General features: G+C 42.6%; 2 protein-coding genes across 4 annotated transcripts in view; one reads left to right on the top strand and one right to left on the bottom strand.

The window, feature by feature from the left end:
* Positions 1 to 2,183, top strand: part of ATAD5 (ATPase family AAA domain containing 5) — a 28,239-nt gene extending 26,056 nt beyond the window's left edge. For both annotated transcript variants that reach the window (XM_035103855.2, XM_035103854.2), the window contains 2 exons: positions 1,624 to 1,791; positions 2,047 to 2,183. In XM_035103855.2, coding sequence (XP_034959746.2) covers positions 1,624 to 1,791; positions 2,047 to 2,125 — 247 coding nt within the window. In that variant the 3' untranslated portion in view covers positions 2,126 to 2,183. The remainder of the gene's footprint in view (positions 1 to 1,623; positions 1,792 to 2,046) is intronic.
* On the bottom strand, positions 133 to 17,433 carry TEFM (transcription elongation factor, mitochondrial). 2 transcript variants are annotated; one of them, XM_035103866.2, is made up of 4 exons: positions 17,337 to 17,433; positions 15,638 to 16,101; positions 13,942 to 14,091; positions 133 to 4,602 (listed from the first exon to the last, which is right to left on the bottom strand). In XM_035103866.2, the coding sequence occupies exons 1-4, from the start codon at positions 17,371 to 17,373 to the stop codon at positions 4,165 to 4,167; spliced, it is 1,089 nt and encodes a 362-aa protein (XP_034959757.1). In that variant the 5' UTR covers positions 17,374 to 17,433; the 3' UTR covers positions 133 to 4,164. The 2 variants fall into 2 exon arrangements, with proteins under 2 accessions (XP_034959757.1, XP_034959756.1); XM_035103865.2 differs by having other exon boundaries at positions 15,638 to 16,116; positions 17,337 to 17,413.
* Between the last annotated feature and the right edge of the window lie 158 nt (positions 17,434 to 17,591).

Below are 17,591 nucleotides of genomic sequence, written 5' to 3'. Positions count from 1 at the left end.
CCCCCCCCCCCAGTATATAAAGTTCCAGGGAGAGCAAGGCCTTCCCCCTTCTGTTTTCATCTTATGAATATTTATTTGCAGAGTTGCCTCTAAGCAGTTGAAGCAATCAAGGGAGACTGCTTGCACAGTAACTCCATGTATGCTTTGGAAGAGCCATGGAATGTTGGTTGTCGGCTAATTATAGTGTTTAATTATTACACATATTCACTAATACTCTAACATCAATTGGAGTCTTAGCGATGCCTGGTTTTTAGTAGGGGGTTTTTTTGGTCTGGTTTCAGCCTCAGTTTAGCTATAACAAAGACGGTAGCAGAACCATCTTTCAAATATGGGGCTGCCCAGTCATGTGTGAAATGTAGGGAAGGAAGAGATTTTGACAGCAAAAGGACCTTGCAAGTTAAATACATGGAATCTTTTCTCTGCCAGCCCCACAGTTTGAGCCTTTTGCATGACCATGCGCAGCAAGCCCCTGTGAACTGGTAAGAGGTGGTAAAACATAGAAATAAACAGATAAAACAATGTTCTGGAATTGAAACGGCAACATTATTGATTGCAGATGTCAGTAAGCTTTGGCTGAGTATCCTGAGTCAGCTGCCTGGCTGTGAGCTGACATTAAACAGGGTCATGCCTGAGTTAAAGATCACCTTGAGACACAGGTAAAAAGGTGACCACATTTGGAAGTTCTGTGGCTGGCTTTCTTTTAAGCCTCCTATTTGGGACACATGCTACCTAATTTCAAAGCTATTACTTATTTAAGTAATGCATATACCATTTTCCAGGCAAATCTCACAAAACTAATTTATTTATTTATTTATTGAATTTATATATCACCCTATACACGGAGGTCTCAGGGCTGTTCACAGAACAAAATTGAAATATAAAACCACAAAATATATAATCAAAATAAAAACGATGACCCAATAAACCCCCCCCCAAAAAACCCACATTTAAAAAGGGGATAGGATGTCAGTCAAATTGTTTTACAGCTTCTATGGGTGACACAGGGTTATTGTTACGGCAGAGGTTTGACAGAGTCCAGGTTACATTGTGCAGGTAGCCAAGAGCTATAGAAGAGATCAGGAACAGCAAGCAGAGCCAAAAGCAGTTCAAGTGCACCATATTTAATAACCAGGTCTCTGTAGGCAGAACCATCACCTGCAATATTTCCTAAACCCCCCACAGCTTGCTCACTGATGTGCATATGGGGGGAAGCCAGCAAGGAAATAAAGGCAGGTATTGCTCCACCATCTACACCACCTTTTTTCTGTTCAGACGTGCCAGAGACAATATCGGTCAATGCCCAAGCAGATTCAAACTGAATAGGGCTGCAATCTACTATTCCCAAGAAGGACACAAGCTTTGAGATCTACATCAGAACTACTTATTGTAGTATATTTGAAAAATGTTTGCTTTCAATTGGATTCTTGCTTGAGGCTAAATCCTGGGTTCTATAAGGGCAATAATACTAGAACTGGAACATAAAAATTCAGGAATTAAATATATACTAGTTCAGCACAGTGTAACAGTGATTGTACATTGGGCACACTTGCTGAAATTTAATCTGTTATTTCTTGTTAAACTATAGCTGGGACAGGGAAAAACCTATGTGCTTTTCTTTTGCAGCATTTACCATAATGCACAGAAGAGGTTGGAAATAATCGAAACTGTATTTTCCAGTAGACCTTCTTTAAATCTTTGTAACAGACAAGCAAGTGTAATGGATTACCTGCCTATTCTCCGCAACATCTGCAAGTTGGAGAAACAGAAAGAACAGGGGAAAGCCAAAAGAAGGTAATTTTTATTCATGTTATTAGCAACACAATCATGTTCATATCTTATCAGGAGACATACACTGCAATCCTATGCTCACTTAGTATTAAACTCAGTGGGACCTGTGCATCAAAACTGATATTCATGTAGACAAAATGTACTAAATATCCTAACTGGTTAAGTGTCATGTAAATTTCATGTCACTTTTAGCATGCTGCATTTTCTTTCCCTTCTTTCTTTCAAGAATACAATTTTTCTTCATTTCTTTTCCAACAGATTTCTCCACTACCTTGAAGGAATTCACTTTGATTTTCCAAGAGAAATTTTGAACAGCCTGGCAAATGACTTTCCATAAAACAAACCTGTAGTACCTTTGAATATACATTAATGAATTTATATGTACAGAGTGCTGCTTATATTTTGAATCTTTTAAGTATTTAAAAATACAAATTGTATTTTGTATATATCTATTGCCAAGGTACTTTCCACGTTCCAAATGTGAAGTGACAATGTGTTGAATTCTACACAAGATGCGTTCAAATACAACCTGAAGTATATCAAGCCCATTGCTGCAACTACTGGATTGGCTGACTTTTTAGGGTGTGGGTTTTGTCCCATATATTCAGGCATAATACCGTGTTTATAAGGTGCTATTCTAATTTCCACATAAGTATGGTGCTACTTGGGAAAAGATTAGCCAACTGATAATGAGGTAACCGTAAACTTTTTTGCTGTTTCATTGCAAAGGCTGCATTTGGGCTTGGTTTTATGTGTGTGCATATGAGCCAGTAATGCTTTTTTCGCCAACACAGTAAGGTCTTCAATCAGTTGGGAGAAAATAATCTGTTTTGTAAATTTATACTAAAAGTTCTACTGGGTTGTATAGTCGTATTTATCTGTATTTATCTGTAACCCTGTACATTTTATTTTTATACTGTCAGATATTTTCCTACTACTACACTTGAAGTTCTTCTGGGTTGTTTTTTTAATTTTTTACCTACAGTGAAATAATAAATTTCTGGATGGGCTTTGAAACGTATTTCTTGCAGGGTGACTTTTAGATGTAAGAGTAGACATTATCCCCAGTTATAACCATTAATCATACTTCCGAACGAGGAAATCATTTAAAAATAGCTGAAGACCGCTGCATACACGTTGATAGGTTGGGAAAATAGCCTGTATGTATATGTTAAGAACAACTCTTTGCCCCTCCATCTCTAAGGTTCTCTGAATGGCTTATACTAAAATGCAGCCCCAAACCATTAAAATCCTTAGTGTCGTTCTCTTTGAAGCAATCAGAAGATCTTGTATCAAGAGCTGTGGAAAGCTTTTTGAAGTAGCAGCAAAATGTTATAATTTTAAGAGCCTTGCCCGCTCAAACCAAATGCTCATCTAGTCCACTGGGTCAACCCTGTTGTCTAGGGAAACTGCACCACCATATAAGCATATCAACTGACAAGCATTGAAGACCTATCCAAAACGTTCCATAGAATCCAAGCATTTAGCATACTGCATCTTTGTTTCGTTACTTTGGACAGCAGAGGCAAACAGTAGATGATCCAAGACTTGTTAGCGATGGTAACTTTTTTCTTTAGATTTAGCCTCCATAGTTGCTATGTGGAGCTATAAGGAAAGTAGCAGCTCTGAAAGGAAATGGGCCTATAGCATGAATCTAAACATCTGATTTGGTTTACGTACAGACACGTTATTAATGAGACCATAGTTGTCGGAAATGGGAGCAGGTACCCCATCTGTAATCTAAATGTAGATCATGTTACATTCACATTAGACCTGCATCTAAGGCAAGGTTAGCTAACTGCATGCCCTCTAGATATTGCTCAATGATAACTCCCATCATGCCTGACCATTGGCCATGCTCACCAGGGCTGATGGGAGTTGAGAGGCCAACAATATCTAGAACATGCCACATTAGCTATCCCTGGCTTTGATGCAAGTCTCATGTAAATATAACAAGAACTAGGTTTAGGTTACAGCTCCCCTGCATGTGTTTTAGGACAACTCCCATCATTCCTGACCATTAGCTGGAGGGCTTAGAGGTTCCCCATGTCTGGTTTTAGGCACTGCACCACGGGTTTATACACCTGTCACTTAATTCATGCTGTAAGGCTGTTGCTAACCATGGTTAAAATGATCCTGTTTTATGTTCTTCCACTTTTTTCCACTCAATCCTAACCTACAAAACACCTCATGTTGCTATCAACAATCCTGACACAAAAGTGTTTCTACACATTTTATAAGTTTAGTATCTCAGCAGGAATTAAATGCTGTTTTCCTATCACATGCTGTCCAGCACCCCGTGTACAGTGAATCAGTTGCAACTTAATTGCACATATCATCGATAGCAGCAAAGAACAAAACTGAATAAGATAAGTACTAAGCCGTATTGTTCAGTATCAGTAGCTCATAAAAAGCTATTGCCTGCAGCAAGGAATCACACAGCTCTTCGTCTCTCCACTGTTTGTTTGATGACAATAAATTTTGATAATTTACTACCTGCTCTCTTGAAAAGTTCACACGGGGCTCAGCATGCATAACAGATTCTAAGAGAAACTGTTTCACAAGGTCTATTCCACTAGTTCGCGAGTCCCCAACCATCAACTCAAAGTGCTTTCCTACAGCACTTCGGGCCATACTTAATACTTTGTACTGGCCATCCTGCGAAAATGTTTTTTGTAACAACGCATAGAGCATGGCTTCCACTGTACGAAGATGTAACGTTACTGGAAACAAATTTGCATTCAGAGTAGAAAGTCCGCTTTTTTCCAAGACATAAAAATCTGCTTCAGGAAGCTGGGATATTACTGAAGAAATCTGAAATAAACAAGCACTGAATAAGTAGTAGCAATCCACCATAAACATAGTATCTCCTGTCCTATGAGAAATGTTTTGCACTATTTTTTTTGTTACCCAGAGCAGGTAATTATATACAGTGGGATGAAGTACATTTTAGAAAGTTTTGGGACTTTCAGCTAGCTGGCTCTGTACATTATCATTAGGAAGGGTGAGATGGCTTGTCCCAAGTGGTAGATTATGGGGATCCCTTAAAGGGCAGTGTTATAAAATCATATTGGGGGGGGGTTTGCAGGACACCATTATTGGTGAACAGAGAGGGGTGACAGAATTTGACAGCTGCAATACCCAGAATCCTGTTCAATGCCATCTTCCCTGTCTCCCCACCCCTCTAGCTAGGACTCGACCCTGCCTGAAGGAAGGCTTAAGGATCTGCATATGCACAACAGTTAGCATAAACTCACACATTTCCCCTCTCCACCTCCCCTCCGCCCAGAACAAAACAATGTTTCCAGAAGAAGGGGGGGGGGGGAAACCGCCCAAATCCAAAGTTAAACTTTTCTACTCAAGTTAATAATACAGCCTATTATATGTTCTCTTACCATGAGGTCTCTATCCGCTGCCTCTGTATTAGAATTGCTGTTTTATATCTTAGAACTGTATATGTCAGGACTGCTACCTTTTAGTTAGAAATCCCTGTATTGGGTATGTTTTCCAGGTATATTTTCTGTATGAACCCTGTATGATCCCAACCCACCTGAGCCTTGCCCTGCTACCACCCTGTGCCCATTCGGGGACACGCGGACAATGGAGGGATTAGCTGGAACAACTTTATTCAAATAAATTGCCATCCTCAACGTAGCCCACCCTTCCATGGCCTGGAGGAGAACACCTGCCGGGCAGACTTCCACCCCACCTCTGCACCCATCTCGACTGATTGCCCTTCCTGCCAAACAACAGGGAGCGCCATCAGCGACAGGAGAAGAGCAATTGACATCTCCCCATCTGAAAGGAGGGGCCATCTCCGCACCCAGCTGATCCGATCCCCCACCTGTCGCCCTTGTCTCCCCCTCCCTCCCAGTCCAGAGATTTCCATGCATGAACAGGAGGGTATATAGGGGGACTTCACCATTTCCCGGGGTTCCTTCCTTCTTTCCAGAGGCAGGGACCCTACAGCTGTAGCTTTGCATTCTGCAATAAAGGGATCAGTTTGTTTTTCCTGACAGCATCGTGTGGTCTCTGTCATTTCCCCGGCAGAGCTGAACTTAGTGCAAATTTTGGAGCTTCCGACCCGCGTCTGTCCTTCTTAAAAGGCAACGCATTTTGGGGTACATTTTTCATAACAATATGGCGAGCCAGCCAGGAGACTCCGTTTAGCCGTACTCTTGGGGCGCCGTGGTTGGGGAGCCCAAGCGCACCCAGCCATTTGCAGGGGGGATCCCCTTCCCCGACTGTCCCTGGAGTTCTGGCCTAACTGGGATCCTTAGCGGGACCACACAGGGAAAACAAACAGGATCCAGACGGCCGTGGGGGTTGATTTGGCAAGATTTTCTTCTCCTGTTGTCGCGAGGTGATCAAGCTTCAGGAAAAGAAGGCAGCGCGCTGCGACGTGAGTATCAATAGGGAAATTGGCTTTTCGGGGTGGGAATTGTCACAGCAATCAACTCTTTCCTGTTTTCCATAGCCAAGAAACCCAAAGCCCGTCGGAGTCTGCCCAGGCTGGAAGGTTTTGCGGCTGCCCTTTCCCTCCCCAAGGCTTGTTGTCCGTCGGAGTTTTGCCCAGATAGCAAGCCTTGGCAACTCTTCCTTCTCTCGCTTACCTATCCCGGGTGAAGACGCCCCTCTGCCATGGCGACCTTTTGTTAGGTATGACCCATGACCAGAGATTGCAAGTGCGCCCGTTCCCTCTTCCTACTTTGCATTTCCTCAGGTCCGATCTGGCATTGCGTAGGCAAGCGTTCAGTAGGACCTGAGTCTAGAGAGCAAGAGGCAGGGAGATTGCTGTGGCACTATTAAATTGTGGGTGGGAATAAGAGTCCTCCTCGGAGTGTGCCCACTTTCCTAGAACGTTTTCCTAAGGAGACTTTCCAAACCCCATTTTCCCTTAGAGAGCCCTTTAGCAAACCTTCCCAAGCCCACTTTCCTATCGGAGTCGGTCCACTTTCCTATCGGAGTCTGTCCACTTTCCTTAGACGTGCCCCAGGTTCCCCAGGAGTCCCCAGAACCCCGAGAGACCCCCCCCCAGCCCCTTCGGAGACTGCCCAGGGCTAGAACTTGCGCAAGTGCCCCTTCGGAGACTGACCAGGGCAAAAATGGGTGCACCCCTGTCCAAGAGACAACTCTGCAGGCTTCAGGGGAGAAATAAGCCCAAGGAGAGCTTACTTCCCGTCTGAACTCTGATAAACGCCTCCAATTGTATTTAAGAAATGTTTCAGGGTCTAAAACAAAAGAAAAAAACCAAAACAAAATGCAAGCTTGCTTAAATAATTTTTATGTAAGGGCTTGATCAACCCAAAAACATGGCAAATATTAAAAAGAGTGGACGTAGTGTGTAAAGGTTTGTTTTAAAGAGGCTGTAGAAGGCCATTTTTTCCTCTCCAAAAGTAAAAAGAGGGGGCAGGATGAAGGAAAATAAAGAGTAGTAAGTTTGAAAATGCTTGCTCAATGCTTTGAAAATATTTTGAAACTTGAAAATGTTCACTTCATGAGGTGTGCAAATGTTTGGTATTGAGAGAGGCTCCAAAGGGGAGTCTTTCTCCAAGTGACTAGATGAATATTGACTAAAGGAAAATTGAACAGCTATTCCTATAAAGGCGATTTGTTTGTCAAAAGTAGAACTTCCATAGCCAGGAATTGTCTATCTGAGTCTAGTTTTAACTTTGATTGTGTTGGACAGAAGGGTTCTTGTTGGGCTCCTGATATCAGTCTCTTAAGGAAAAAACTCATCTGCTAAAGGGTTCTGTATAGGGTTGGTATTCTCAGTCAAATCTTCTGAATCCTGCATCTTAGAGGGTTAGACTAAATGACCTCAGGGTCCCTTCTAACTTCCATTTTAGAGCTATGTGAAAGGCAATGTGTCTGATGTGGTGATGGGTTGAAATTCAGCCCAGCTCTGCTTTCTGGCAAGGAAAGATTATTGGTTTTCAGAGTTAGAACAAGAGTGTCGTTGGTTTTTAAGGAGTGATTATATAAGTTTTTACCATTTTGTCTATTAAGGTTTAAAGTTTAAGCACATATGAAAGTCTTGACCATTTTCCCTTGTAAATAAATGGCAGAAAATATCTTATGAATTGTGACCCTGTAGCCATTTTCCCATATATGAGGGGGCAGGGAATTTTAGTCTGCCCATGGCTGAAGTTATTTAAAAAAAAAACCAAACATTTGCAATTTATGAATTCTGACTGGTCATTTACCCGTACATAAGGGGGCGGGTCATTGTTCCGCTAATGACTAGAGGGAAAGCACACTAATAATAATAATCCACATTTGTGAAATATTTTGAATAAAAGTCTGCACCCCAAAAACCCTGTAGATAAAGGGGGCAAATCTAGATTTCTTTTGCCTGGGGTATCCCCAAAAACCCTGTAGATAAAGGGGGCAAATCTAGATTTCTTTTGCCTGGGGTATGAGATGTTTATATAGTACAGTAAACATGGCTAATTAGTGCCATGACTTCATTAAGGAGTTTAATTTGACCAAACTTTTCTTGCAGCTTTCTTGTGAAAATATTGGGTTGGGTTGTCTGTGAAAATATTGGGTTGTCTGGATGTTGAAGTTTTATATATTTAAAGTTTAAGATTTATAAGCCTGCTTCCTAAGCAGCAAGGAACAGGAAGTAAGAGGTGTCAGAAATATCTCAGGACACAAAAGCTATAGAAATGGATTTAAACTGACCAAAAATAATTTAATTTGACCACTTTTTGTTGCTGGTTTGGTGGAAGTGTAAATTGTTGGGTTTCTGTGTAAAATCTAACCTATTCACCCTTCCCTTCCTCTATTCAAATGGTAATTTAGCCAACACCAGCAACACTTTCAAATGGTACAATGGATTTCTGAATCATGAACTTTGTACATGCACAGAGGCTATGCCAGCTTGAAGAGAAAAAATAGAGAGAAAAAGGAGGTTAAAAACAAAACAAAACAAAAACAGCAACCAAATGCTGAAGGGCCTGTGCCATGCAGGGGAAAATTTGTTTAAATTTCCTTATGTGTCTTTGACTCCAGGGGGTCACTTGGGAAAACAAAAGGGTCAAGTGTTGGACCATCATTCCAAATCTAATATGCAAAATTCTTTCCAGAGGTAAATATCTCAGCACTCCCACTTTGAGTTCATCGCTTGAGTACTTTCATCGCTTGAGTACTTTTTGTTGTTGTTTGTTTCCCCTTTCAACAGGATACTGATTGTGATTTTAGTCAAGGGCTTAGAAAAAACTCCAGACTATGCAAACCAAGGGTCTGCTCCCCCTTTCCAATGGGTATTCAGGAAGCACCTTCAGATACTTATCTCGCATTTGCATTTCACCCCAAGCATTAACTCCTGCATAACCTCCCCCCTTGCAAAGTTCCAACCTAACATGCAAAAATTATTCTCACAGCTTTCCCAGGAAGAACATTTCTAAAGGATATGTGAACCTTTAAGAAGACTAAACCCCAGTAACAAGTGTTTATTTTTTCCTTTCTCCCACAAAAAAAAAGGGGGGGGGGTAGTGAAGAGATACAAACAGTAATTTCTTTCCTTACAGTCTGCAAAACGAGCTTAAATCCCTGCTGTATTAGTTTACTTCCCGCTATAGTTTTATATATTTCCTTTACTTTGATGCTTCTCTTTAGGTTGCAAATAATCTGCTTTCATTTATTAAATCAGTTTTTCCATTATGTCTATGAAATTAATCTAACCATACTTGTACAACTTTGGATTGCTACTCTCTATTTTCATTTGAGATGCTCATTATTAGACTGATGTTTATTCAGGTACCATCTGTGTTTTTCCCCATAGAGTTCTCTTTTCTCAGATAGCACATGATGACTTTTAAGGTTTTTTTCCCATTATTTTACCATTCACCTTCAAATCTTTAGGTTACAGTCCAATATTAACCTGTATGGTCTTTATAATGTCTTCATATTATTTGATAATAATTCTTTTTTTTAATCTGAGATTTTTGTGTCAAGTCCATCTGAAAAAAATGTTGTTTGAGTGGTAATCTAAATATTATTTTGTTCTTATTTTTGCATTATTTTGCATTTCTACTTTTTATTTCTGTACATGTGAATGTAACATCTAAGTCATTCTAACAATAATAATAATAATAATAATAATAATAATAATAATAATAAACCCCTAGGTAAAGGAAAACAGACTTAGCAGCTAATAACAGTAGTAATTATATAGAAATGTGATGAATAAAATACTTAATGCATCAAGATTTTATTGTTTGCAGCTTCCCAAAAAAACTCCAGGAGATATTTCCACCCCCTTTTTCCCTCTTCTTCCCTTTGGCTTTTGCCCTTTCCTTCTTCTAACTGTGCCCTTAAGTACCCCAAACCCTGCCCCTTACAGCATACTCCTTCTACAGATGTTACTACAGACGCAATGATGGAAAAAACCTTGAACCCAAATCCTCCGGACCACAAGACTTTTACCTGCAACAACAGACACCAGAGTTTTCAAACTGGCCACAACTATCTCATTCCAAAAGGATATGGGCTGACAAAGGGGGGAAAGTGAATTGCAAGGACATATGCTCTCTTTTGACTTCAGGACTCTGTGCCCTGTTAAGAGTTGGCCTCAAGATATGCAACTGATATATAATTATGTTTTATGTTACGTGATATTATGCAGAAACGTTGACCTATGCCTGACAAGTATATGTTATTTCCACAAAGGGGGGGGGCATTTTTGTGTGTAATTGTTTTCATGTTTAATGTATAGTAAGTTATTGTATGGTGGTATTATTCCTTATACGCCCAATGGAGGACTCATGTTTTCTAAAAGATCAGGCTATTGCATAGTCCATTATTGAGATTTAGATCAATTTATGACCACATTTCCTTATCTCACCTGGCACTTTGTAGTGTGCCAGCCTTCTTTTTACCAAGAAGCAGTTTCAGGATTCATGAAACCAGCAGATACAAGAAGGTGTATATGCCTTGATTTACCTGGAATGATTCCTTATAGAATTAAATTGACCAATTTGGACATGTGCCCTTTTCAGAATGGTTTTTATGGGGCTGTATAAATTATAATTGGGTCAGTTCTAATTGGGCAAGTGTATCCAAGGTGCAAGTAGCTTTCTCCCTTTAAGAGTAACTGAGCAACTCCCTACTACAGTGCAAGACCAGAGCCTATAATAAAAAATCCCATAGAAAGCCCAAGGCAAAGGCATCTCTCTCATGACATGTCCAAACCTGTGGCGGCTATGGTGAGTGCCAGGTGACATGGTCAATATGAAAGCCCTAAGGGGATTCACCAGGGATTGTTGCTGCTGTGCCATGATGGAGGTGTGGGACCAGAAAGCTAACTTTTACACCTGAGAACACACAAAAGGCAAACTCCAAGGAAACTGCATTTTTCAGTCATTGGTGGACCTTCCCGGTAAATGTAGGGCATATACCATTTCTTATAGAATGCTTCTCCCAAGCCCCCCTTTGGGCCGCCACCACGTACCCCTGGGTTGTGCCAATGTACCACCTAGGAAATGGAGAATACGTCACTGTCGATTATGTGAGGCAATGATTGGTTGTTACACAACAATATTGCCTCAGAGAGGGGGCTGTTATAAAATCATATTGGGGGGGGGTTTGCAGGACACCATTATTGGTGAACAGAGAGGGGTGACAGAATTTGACAGCTGCAATACCCAGAATCCTGTTCAATGCCATCTTCCCTGTCTCCCCACCCCTCTAGCTAGGACTCGACCCTGCCTGAAGGAAGGCTTAAGGATCTGCATATGCACAACAGTTAGCATAAACTCACACATTTCCCCTCTCCACCTCCCCTCCGCCCAGAACAAAACAATGTTTCCAGAAGAAGGGGGGGGGGAAACCGCCCAAATCCAAAGTTAAACTTTTCTACTCAAGTTAATAATACAGCCTATTATATGTTCTCTTACCATGAGGTCTCTATCCGCTGCCTCTGTATTAGAATTGCTGTTTTATATCTTAGAACTGTATATGTCAGGACTGCTACCTTTTAGTTAGAAATCCCTGTATTGGGTATGTTTTCCAGGTATATTTTCTGTATGAACCCTGTATGATCCCAACCCACCTGAGCCTTGCCCTGCTACCACCCTGTGCCCATTCGGGGACACGCGGACAATGGAGGGATTAGCTGGAACAACTTTATTCAAATAAATTGCCATCCTCAACGTAGCCCACCCTTCCATGGCCTGGAGGAGAACACCTGCCGGGCAGACTTCCACCCCACCTCTGCACCCATCTCGACTGATTGCCCTTCCTGCCAAACAACAGGGAGCGCCATCAGCGACAGGAGAAGAGCAATTGACATCTCCCCATCTGAAAGGAGGGGCCATCTCCGCACCCAGCTGATCCGATCCCCCACCTGTCGCCCTTGTCTCCCCCTCCCTCCCAGTCCAGAGATTTCCATGCATGAACAGGAGGGTATATAGGGGGACTTCACCATTTCCCGGGGTTCCTTCCTTCTTTCCAGAGGCAGGGACCCTACAGCTGTAGCTTTGCATTCTGCAATAAAGGGATCAGTTTGTTTTTCCTGACAGCATCGTGTGGTCTTTGTCATTTCCCCGGCGGAGCTGAACTTAGTGCAAATTTTGGAGCTTCCGACCCGCGTCTGTCCTTCTTAAAAGGCAACGCATTTTGGGGTACATTTTTCATAACAGCAGCAAACTCCAATTAAAAGGCATCACCATTAAGGAAGCGGGAGGAATTGGACCTTTTGACTTCAACCCGCAAAATATACTGAGCTATTTTTGTTCATACTCCTATAAGCACCTATACTTTGATAATTAACAAAAAGATCAGACACAGTACTTCCAGCAATGGGATTTAAAAACAAGGAACAACTTGTCCCCTGGGAGCTGACACTAACTCAAGCACATGGACCGCAGTAGCATCACTCCTAGTGTACAAAAGCGGCTCCCTTTCCTGTACAGAGCATCATGCAAAAAACATTTTACAATAGAAGTACAGTCTTACATCGGAAGTCAAACGGAATCCATTCCGGAAGTCTTGTTCGACTTCCAAAACTTTGAAACAATCGGAAGCTGCGGAAGCCCCGTCAGATGTTCGGCTTCCAAAAGAATGTTCAAAAACCAGAACACTCCCAGTTTTTGATCGTTCGGGAGCCAGAACGTTCGACTCCCAAGGCGTTCAGGAGCTGAGGTATGACTGTACCAGCCTATTACTCTACTGGCCCGAAAACTAAGACTAGTGGCGCAACCTTGCACCACAGGAGACTCTAACTCTCAAACAAATGGATTCAACAGGAAGTAAAACCATGTCTTAGGATTAGGCTGTCAAGGCTTCTAAGAAATTCATCTGCCAGTATGAAATACTGTACAAACAAATTTGAAATGTGGCTAAAACTTGTTTCTACAAGGATGCAGAACAATTTAAAATTTCTCTATTTAGCCTACTGGATCTCTGAATGGTTTCAAAGTAAGACTGGTTCAACATATGAAGGAATTTCTCTGAAATCCTTTTTTTTATGGAGGGAATTTTACACATTTTTTAAAAATGTGAATATAGCTAGAATCATTAACTTAGATGAAGAGATGTCTTTTGTGAGTAAACAGGCACTTCCAATTGAGCAAAGAGTGTGCTGGGGGCACCAGTCACAATATGGGTGCCATGGAGGGGGCACGGCATAACACAAAATTAGACAACCGCCCCCAACCTTATTTTTACCATGGGAAGTCCTGATCCTGATTATGGAGATCACACATGCACACAGATGTTGTTGCTACCTAATAACAGGGATCATTTATCAGTACCAGGAAAAATATACAAGGTAGCTACACTCAGTTCACAGAAATTGCTTTAAAGGTACCTGCACTTTTTGCTCCATAACTTTCGGTTTAGGAAGGCTAGAGACCTACTTCAAAAAAATATTAAAAGCTCAAGAGTCTGGGGTACCACTGGAAGCCTTCACAGGTGCCAGATGCGTGACCTCTCCACTAATCCAATCAATGGCTTAGTTCACAGGAGGACTGGAGGAGGAGCAAGTGGCCGCAATCCCTTCTGCAGAGCTCTCGCACACCACAAACCATGATTTGCTTTTGTGGTTTCTGCAAACTGGGTCTATATGTAGCTAACAGAACCATGCTGCTCCCAAAAGAAATATGCTGTTAGAAAAATTGCATACAATCAAAATTTAATGTGGCTTACCTCTTCAAGATAGACGGCTGGCATATAAGCACCTTTCATAAACATAGTGCACTCCTGCTGCTGCCAATCCTGAACGGTCAAGTGTCTATTAACATGAGCCCATGCAATTTTGCGAGTGCCAAAAACAATGGATACAATGTTATTGGCAGTCTAAAAGGGAGCATAGGAAAGATTTGTTGGTACTTACAGTATTAACCACATCATGTTTTCTAATACATAATTCCCCCATCTCCTGTTTGCTACAGGTTGTAAAATCTCCCCAGAATGAAGAGTATAACACTGTAAATGCATCTCTCTTTATTTCGAGTTTTACAAAAGAAGAATGGCAATTAGTCTAGCTAAGATGGTTGTAAACCAGGGGTCGGCAAGGTTTATCTTGCCTGGGCAGGATCGGTCCCACAGAGATTCCTTCGGGGGTCGGATCGCGCACACCCGTGATTTTTGGTGTCTGCGCAGATGCGATTTCTGGCACTGAGAAAGCAAGTCCCCGCCCCGCACTGATTTAGCACAGCGCGTGAGCAGGCAGCTCGGTTCGGGGGCGGCTCGTTGGCTGATCAAATGACATCCACGGGCCACTTGCAGCCTGTGGGCCTTAGGTTGGTGACCCCGTTGTAAATGCTAAGGGGCAATTCTTCACACATGTAGGTTAAACACGTGACAAATTACTGGAGTAGTTGGCTTATGCATCCTTACTCACAGAACAAATAGCTACTAATGTGGAGCACTGTATAAACCCTAAGCAACACCACAAGAAGTGTATGACTGCACAATCTTCTTGCCATGAGAAATGACTGAATTGCATTAATGACCTACTCTCATAGGCAGTATGTGCAGATACATTCCTTCACCTTGCCACACAGATACCCACATGCTTGGGCTGTGTGCAAGCCTGTTTTAAGACATTACTTATAAAATGTACATTGTCCAAAGAACAGTACACCAAGTTCTGCCCGCCCAAGGGAACTTTTGCCTCATGTTTCTTGAACAGCAGTGCCCCCCTCCTACAAAATAACAAGACAATTGCTATTGAGTAAGCTTTAAAATGGGGGCACGGGTGGCGCTGTGGTCTAAACCACAAGAGCCTAGGGCTTGCCGATCAGAAGGTCGGCAGTTCGAATTCCTGCGATGGAGTGAGCTCCCGTTGTTCAGTCCCAGCTCCCGCCCACCTAGCAGTTCAAAAGCACATCAAAGTGTAAGTAGATAAATAGGTACCGCTCTGGCAGGAAGGTAAACGGCGTTTCCGTGCGCTGCTCTGGTTTGCCAGAAGTGGCTTTGTCATGCTAGCCACATGACCCAGAAGCTGTCTGCAGAAAAACGCCAGCTCCCTAGGCCTATAGAGCAAGATGAGCACGCAACCCCAGAGTCGTCTGCGACTGGACCTAATGGTCAGGAGTACCTTTAAGCTTTAAAATGCAGTGGGTTTGCTGGGAAAGTCTTTTTTTATATAATCTCATTGAGAAAATTCAAGGCCTTTGGTACCTTCAGAAGAAGTCTTTGAATCCACCATTACACATAATTCTGCCTAACCATCTAAAATATTAAAAGCCACACAGCTGAATTTCATTGATATTTACTCAGAAGTAAGCCCTGCTTGATTCAATGGGATTCAATGACTTGTTCCCAAGTTGCATGACTGAAGACTTAATGTTACTATGTGTGAAATGGCAATATCCGTAGGACCCAATGAAAACAGTACCTCCAGCCTCTCTCTTTCTATATCAGGTTTGATATATTTCATTGCAGACGTGACACTCTGTGTTTTTTTCTCTTTTCTTTCTTCTTTTGCATTGGGATTGAGAATAAAGTTGCAGACTTTAACAGCTGTCTTATACTGAAAAAGAGGCACTTCTAGTAAACACTGTAAATTCCGAAATGGCCCGTGCTTGTTCCTGTACTCTATTATGTTCACGGATTTCCTTCCTCGCATTAGTTTCACAGCACTAAGTTCTTTCTCGGATGCTGAATTTAGTAGCTGCAAAACAGTAGATTTCTGCTCAGTAGAATACAAGTCATCTATTGCACAATTGGCCTCCTTAAAATTCTCAGCTGCTGATGCAGAATTCAGGGGTGTGACATATGTTGATTTCTTGTGACACAGTAGAAGATATAAAGGTTGAAGTGAAGATGAACCAAATGGAACCTGCGGAAAGCATCTTCTACCTGAAAATAAAGCACCTGTCATGTTTAAGTCATTTCACCAGCATGAGTAATATGTTGAAAAATTCAGTGGATCGTAAACACCAATTCTCATCACAGATCTATCAAAAAGGCTTCACTGTCAGGATCTTCTCTACATTCCCCTCCAAAACCTGTAAATAGATTCTCAGTGTCCTGTAATTGTTATGCCAAATAATAGGGAATAGTTTAGCCAAACTTTTCTGTGCTGGTCAGCAATAAAAGACACAAGTAGGTGTATTGAACAGGGCTTCCGAATACACATTTTATTTTTAAAACATCCTGCCCTTCATCCTTGAAAGAAGAATCTGTGTGATGGGCAAAAAATTTAATATTTTACTCAAGAATCCAAGGTTAGTTAGTTGGGTATATTTAATTTGGCTAAGAGGAGACTGACAGGAGATAAGATAGCCATCTTCAAATATTTAAAGAGCTGTCACATGGAGGATGGAGCAAGCTTGTTTTCTCCTTCTCTGGAGACCTGAACCAATGGATTCAAGTTACAAGAAAGGAGATTCTGACTAAACAAACATGAGGAAGAGCTTTCTGACAGCTGCTTGACAGTGGAACAGACTCCCTTGGGAGGTGGAGAACTCCCTTTTAATGGAGCTTTTTAAGCAAGCTGGATGGCTATCTGTCATGGGTGATCTAGCTGAGATTCCTGCATTTGCAGGTGGTTGAACTAGATGACTCTTAGGAACCCTTCCAACTCTACAATTCCAAGATTCTAAGAGCCCAGCGTCTTGCTTTAAGGCAGAGATTTCCAATCTTTTTGAGTCCATGGCTCCCTTGACCAACTACGTTTTTTTGTGCGGCACCCCTGTGAGGTTCAGAAGCCCAGTTATATCATCCCTTGCTTGCAGAGCTCGCAGCGCCTCGCCCCTTTTTGAACACCCTCCTTTGTGGAGTGTTCCCTTGGTCTCCACTCCCCTCTCCTTGGGGGCCCTCTGGGCGGCCGCAGCTGCTGCCCCTGGTCTCTGAGCTGCCCCAAAGAGAGGTGCCTCCTCACACTGCCCCACAGGGGCCTGGGAAGCACCCCCTGGCTAGCCCCAGAGGCACCATTCGCCCGGGGAGCTTTCAGCCAGGGCTGCTGCAACGAACAGCTGTGCAGGCCTTTGGGAGGCAGAGATGCAAGAAGGCATCAGAGAGGCCACCCCCTTCTCTTCCAATTTCCACCCCGTTAGGAAACCTTCCCTCGAAAGCACCAATGCCGTCTCTACCTGCCCGGAGAAGGTCGGGAAGCCCTCTCATGCCCATCCTCGCCCACTTCGGCTCGGTGCAACACGCTTCTCCTTCCCCCTCCTCCGCCTCCGTTCCATTGGCACGCCCTCAAAAGGAGTCCGCCCCCCATCCCGCAACCGAAGCCAGTGCGCATCGTTCCGGCTCCCTCCCGCGGCTCTAAGAAAGTTAACAAGCCTGTTTCCCTCTGCCGCCGCCGCCGCTCCTCGCGTGAACCCGCAGAGGAGCGGACTCGC

Source organism: Zootoca vivipara, chromosome 2 (genome assembly GCF_963506605.1).
Source record: "Zootoca vivipara chromosome 2, rZooViv1.1, whole genome shotgun sequence".
In the NCBI taxonomy this organism is placed as follows: Eukaryota; Metazoa; Chordata; class Lepidosauria; order Squamata; family Lacertidae; genus Zootoca; species Zootoca vivipara.
The sequence above is the reverse complement of the archived record's forward strand: the minus strand, read 5'-3'. Positions and strand labels throughout refer to the sequence as shown.

Coding starts and splice junctions, on each gene's coding strand:
- TEFM (XM_035103865.2), bottom strand. CDS start 17,373: ATGGGCATGAGAGGGCTTCCCGACCTTCTCCGGGCAG. Junction 14,092..15,637: donor TAGAAAGAGAGAGGCTGGAG/GTACTGTTTTCA, acceptor GCTCCCTTTTAG/ACTGCCAATAACATTGTATC. Junction 4,603..13,941: donor CAGCCGTCTATCTTGAAGAG/GTAAGCCACATT, acceptor TGTTTATTTCAG/ATTTCTTCAGTAATATCCCA.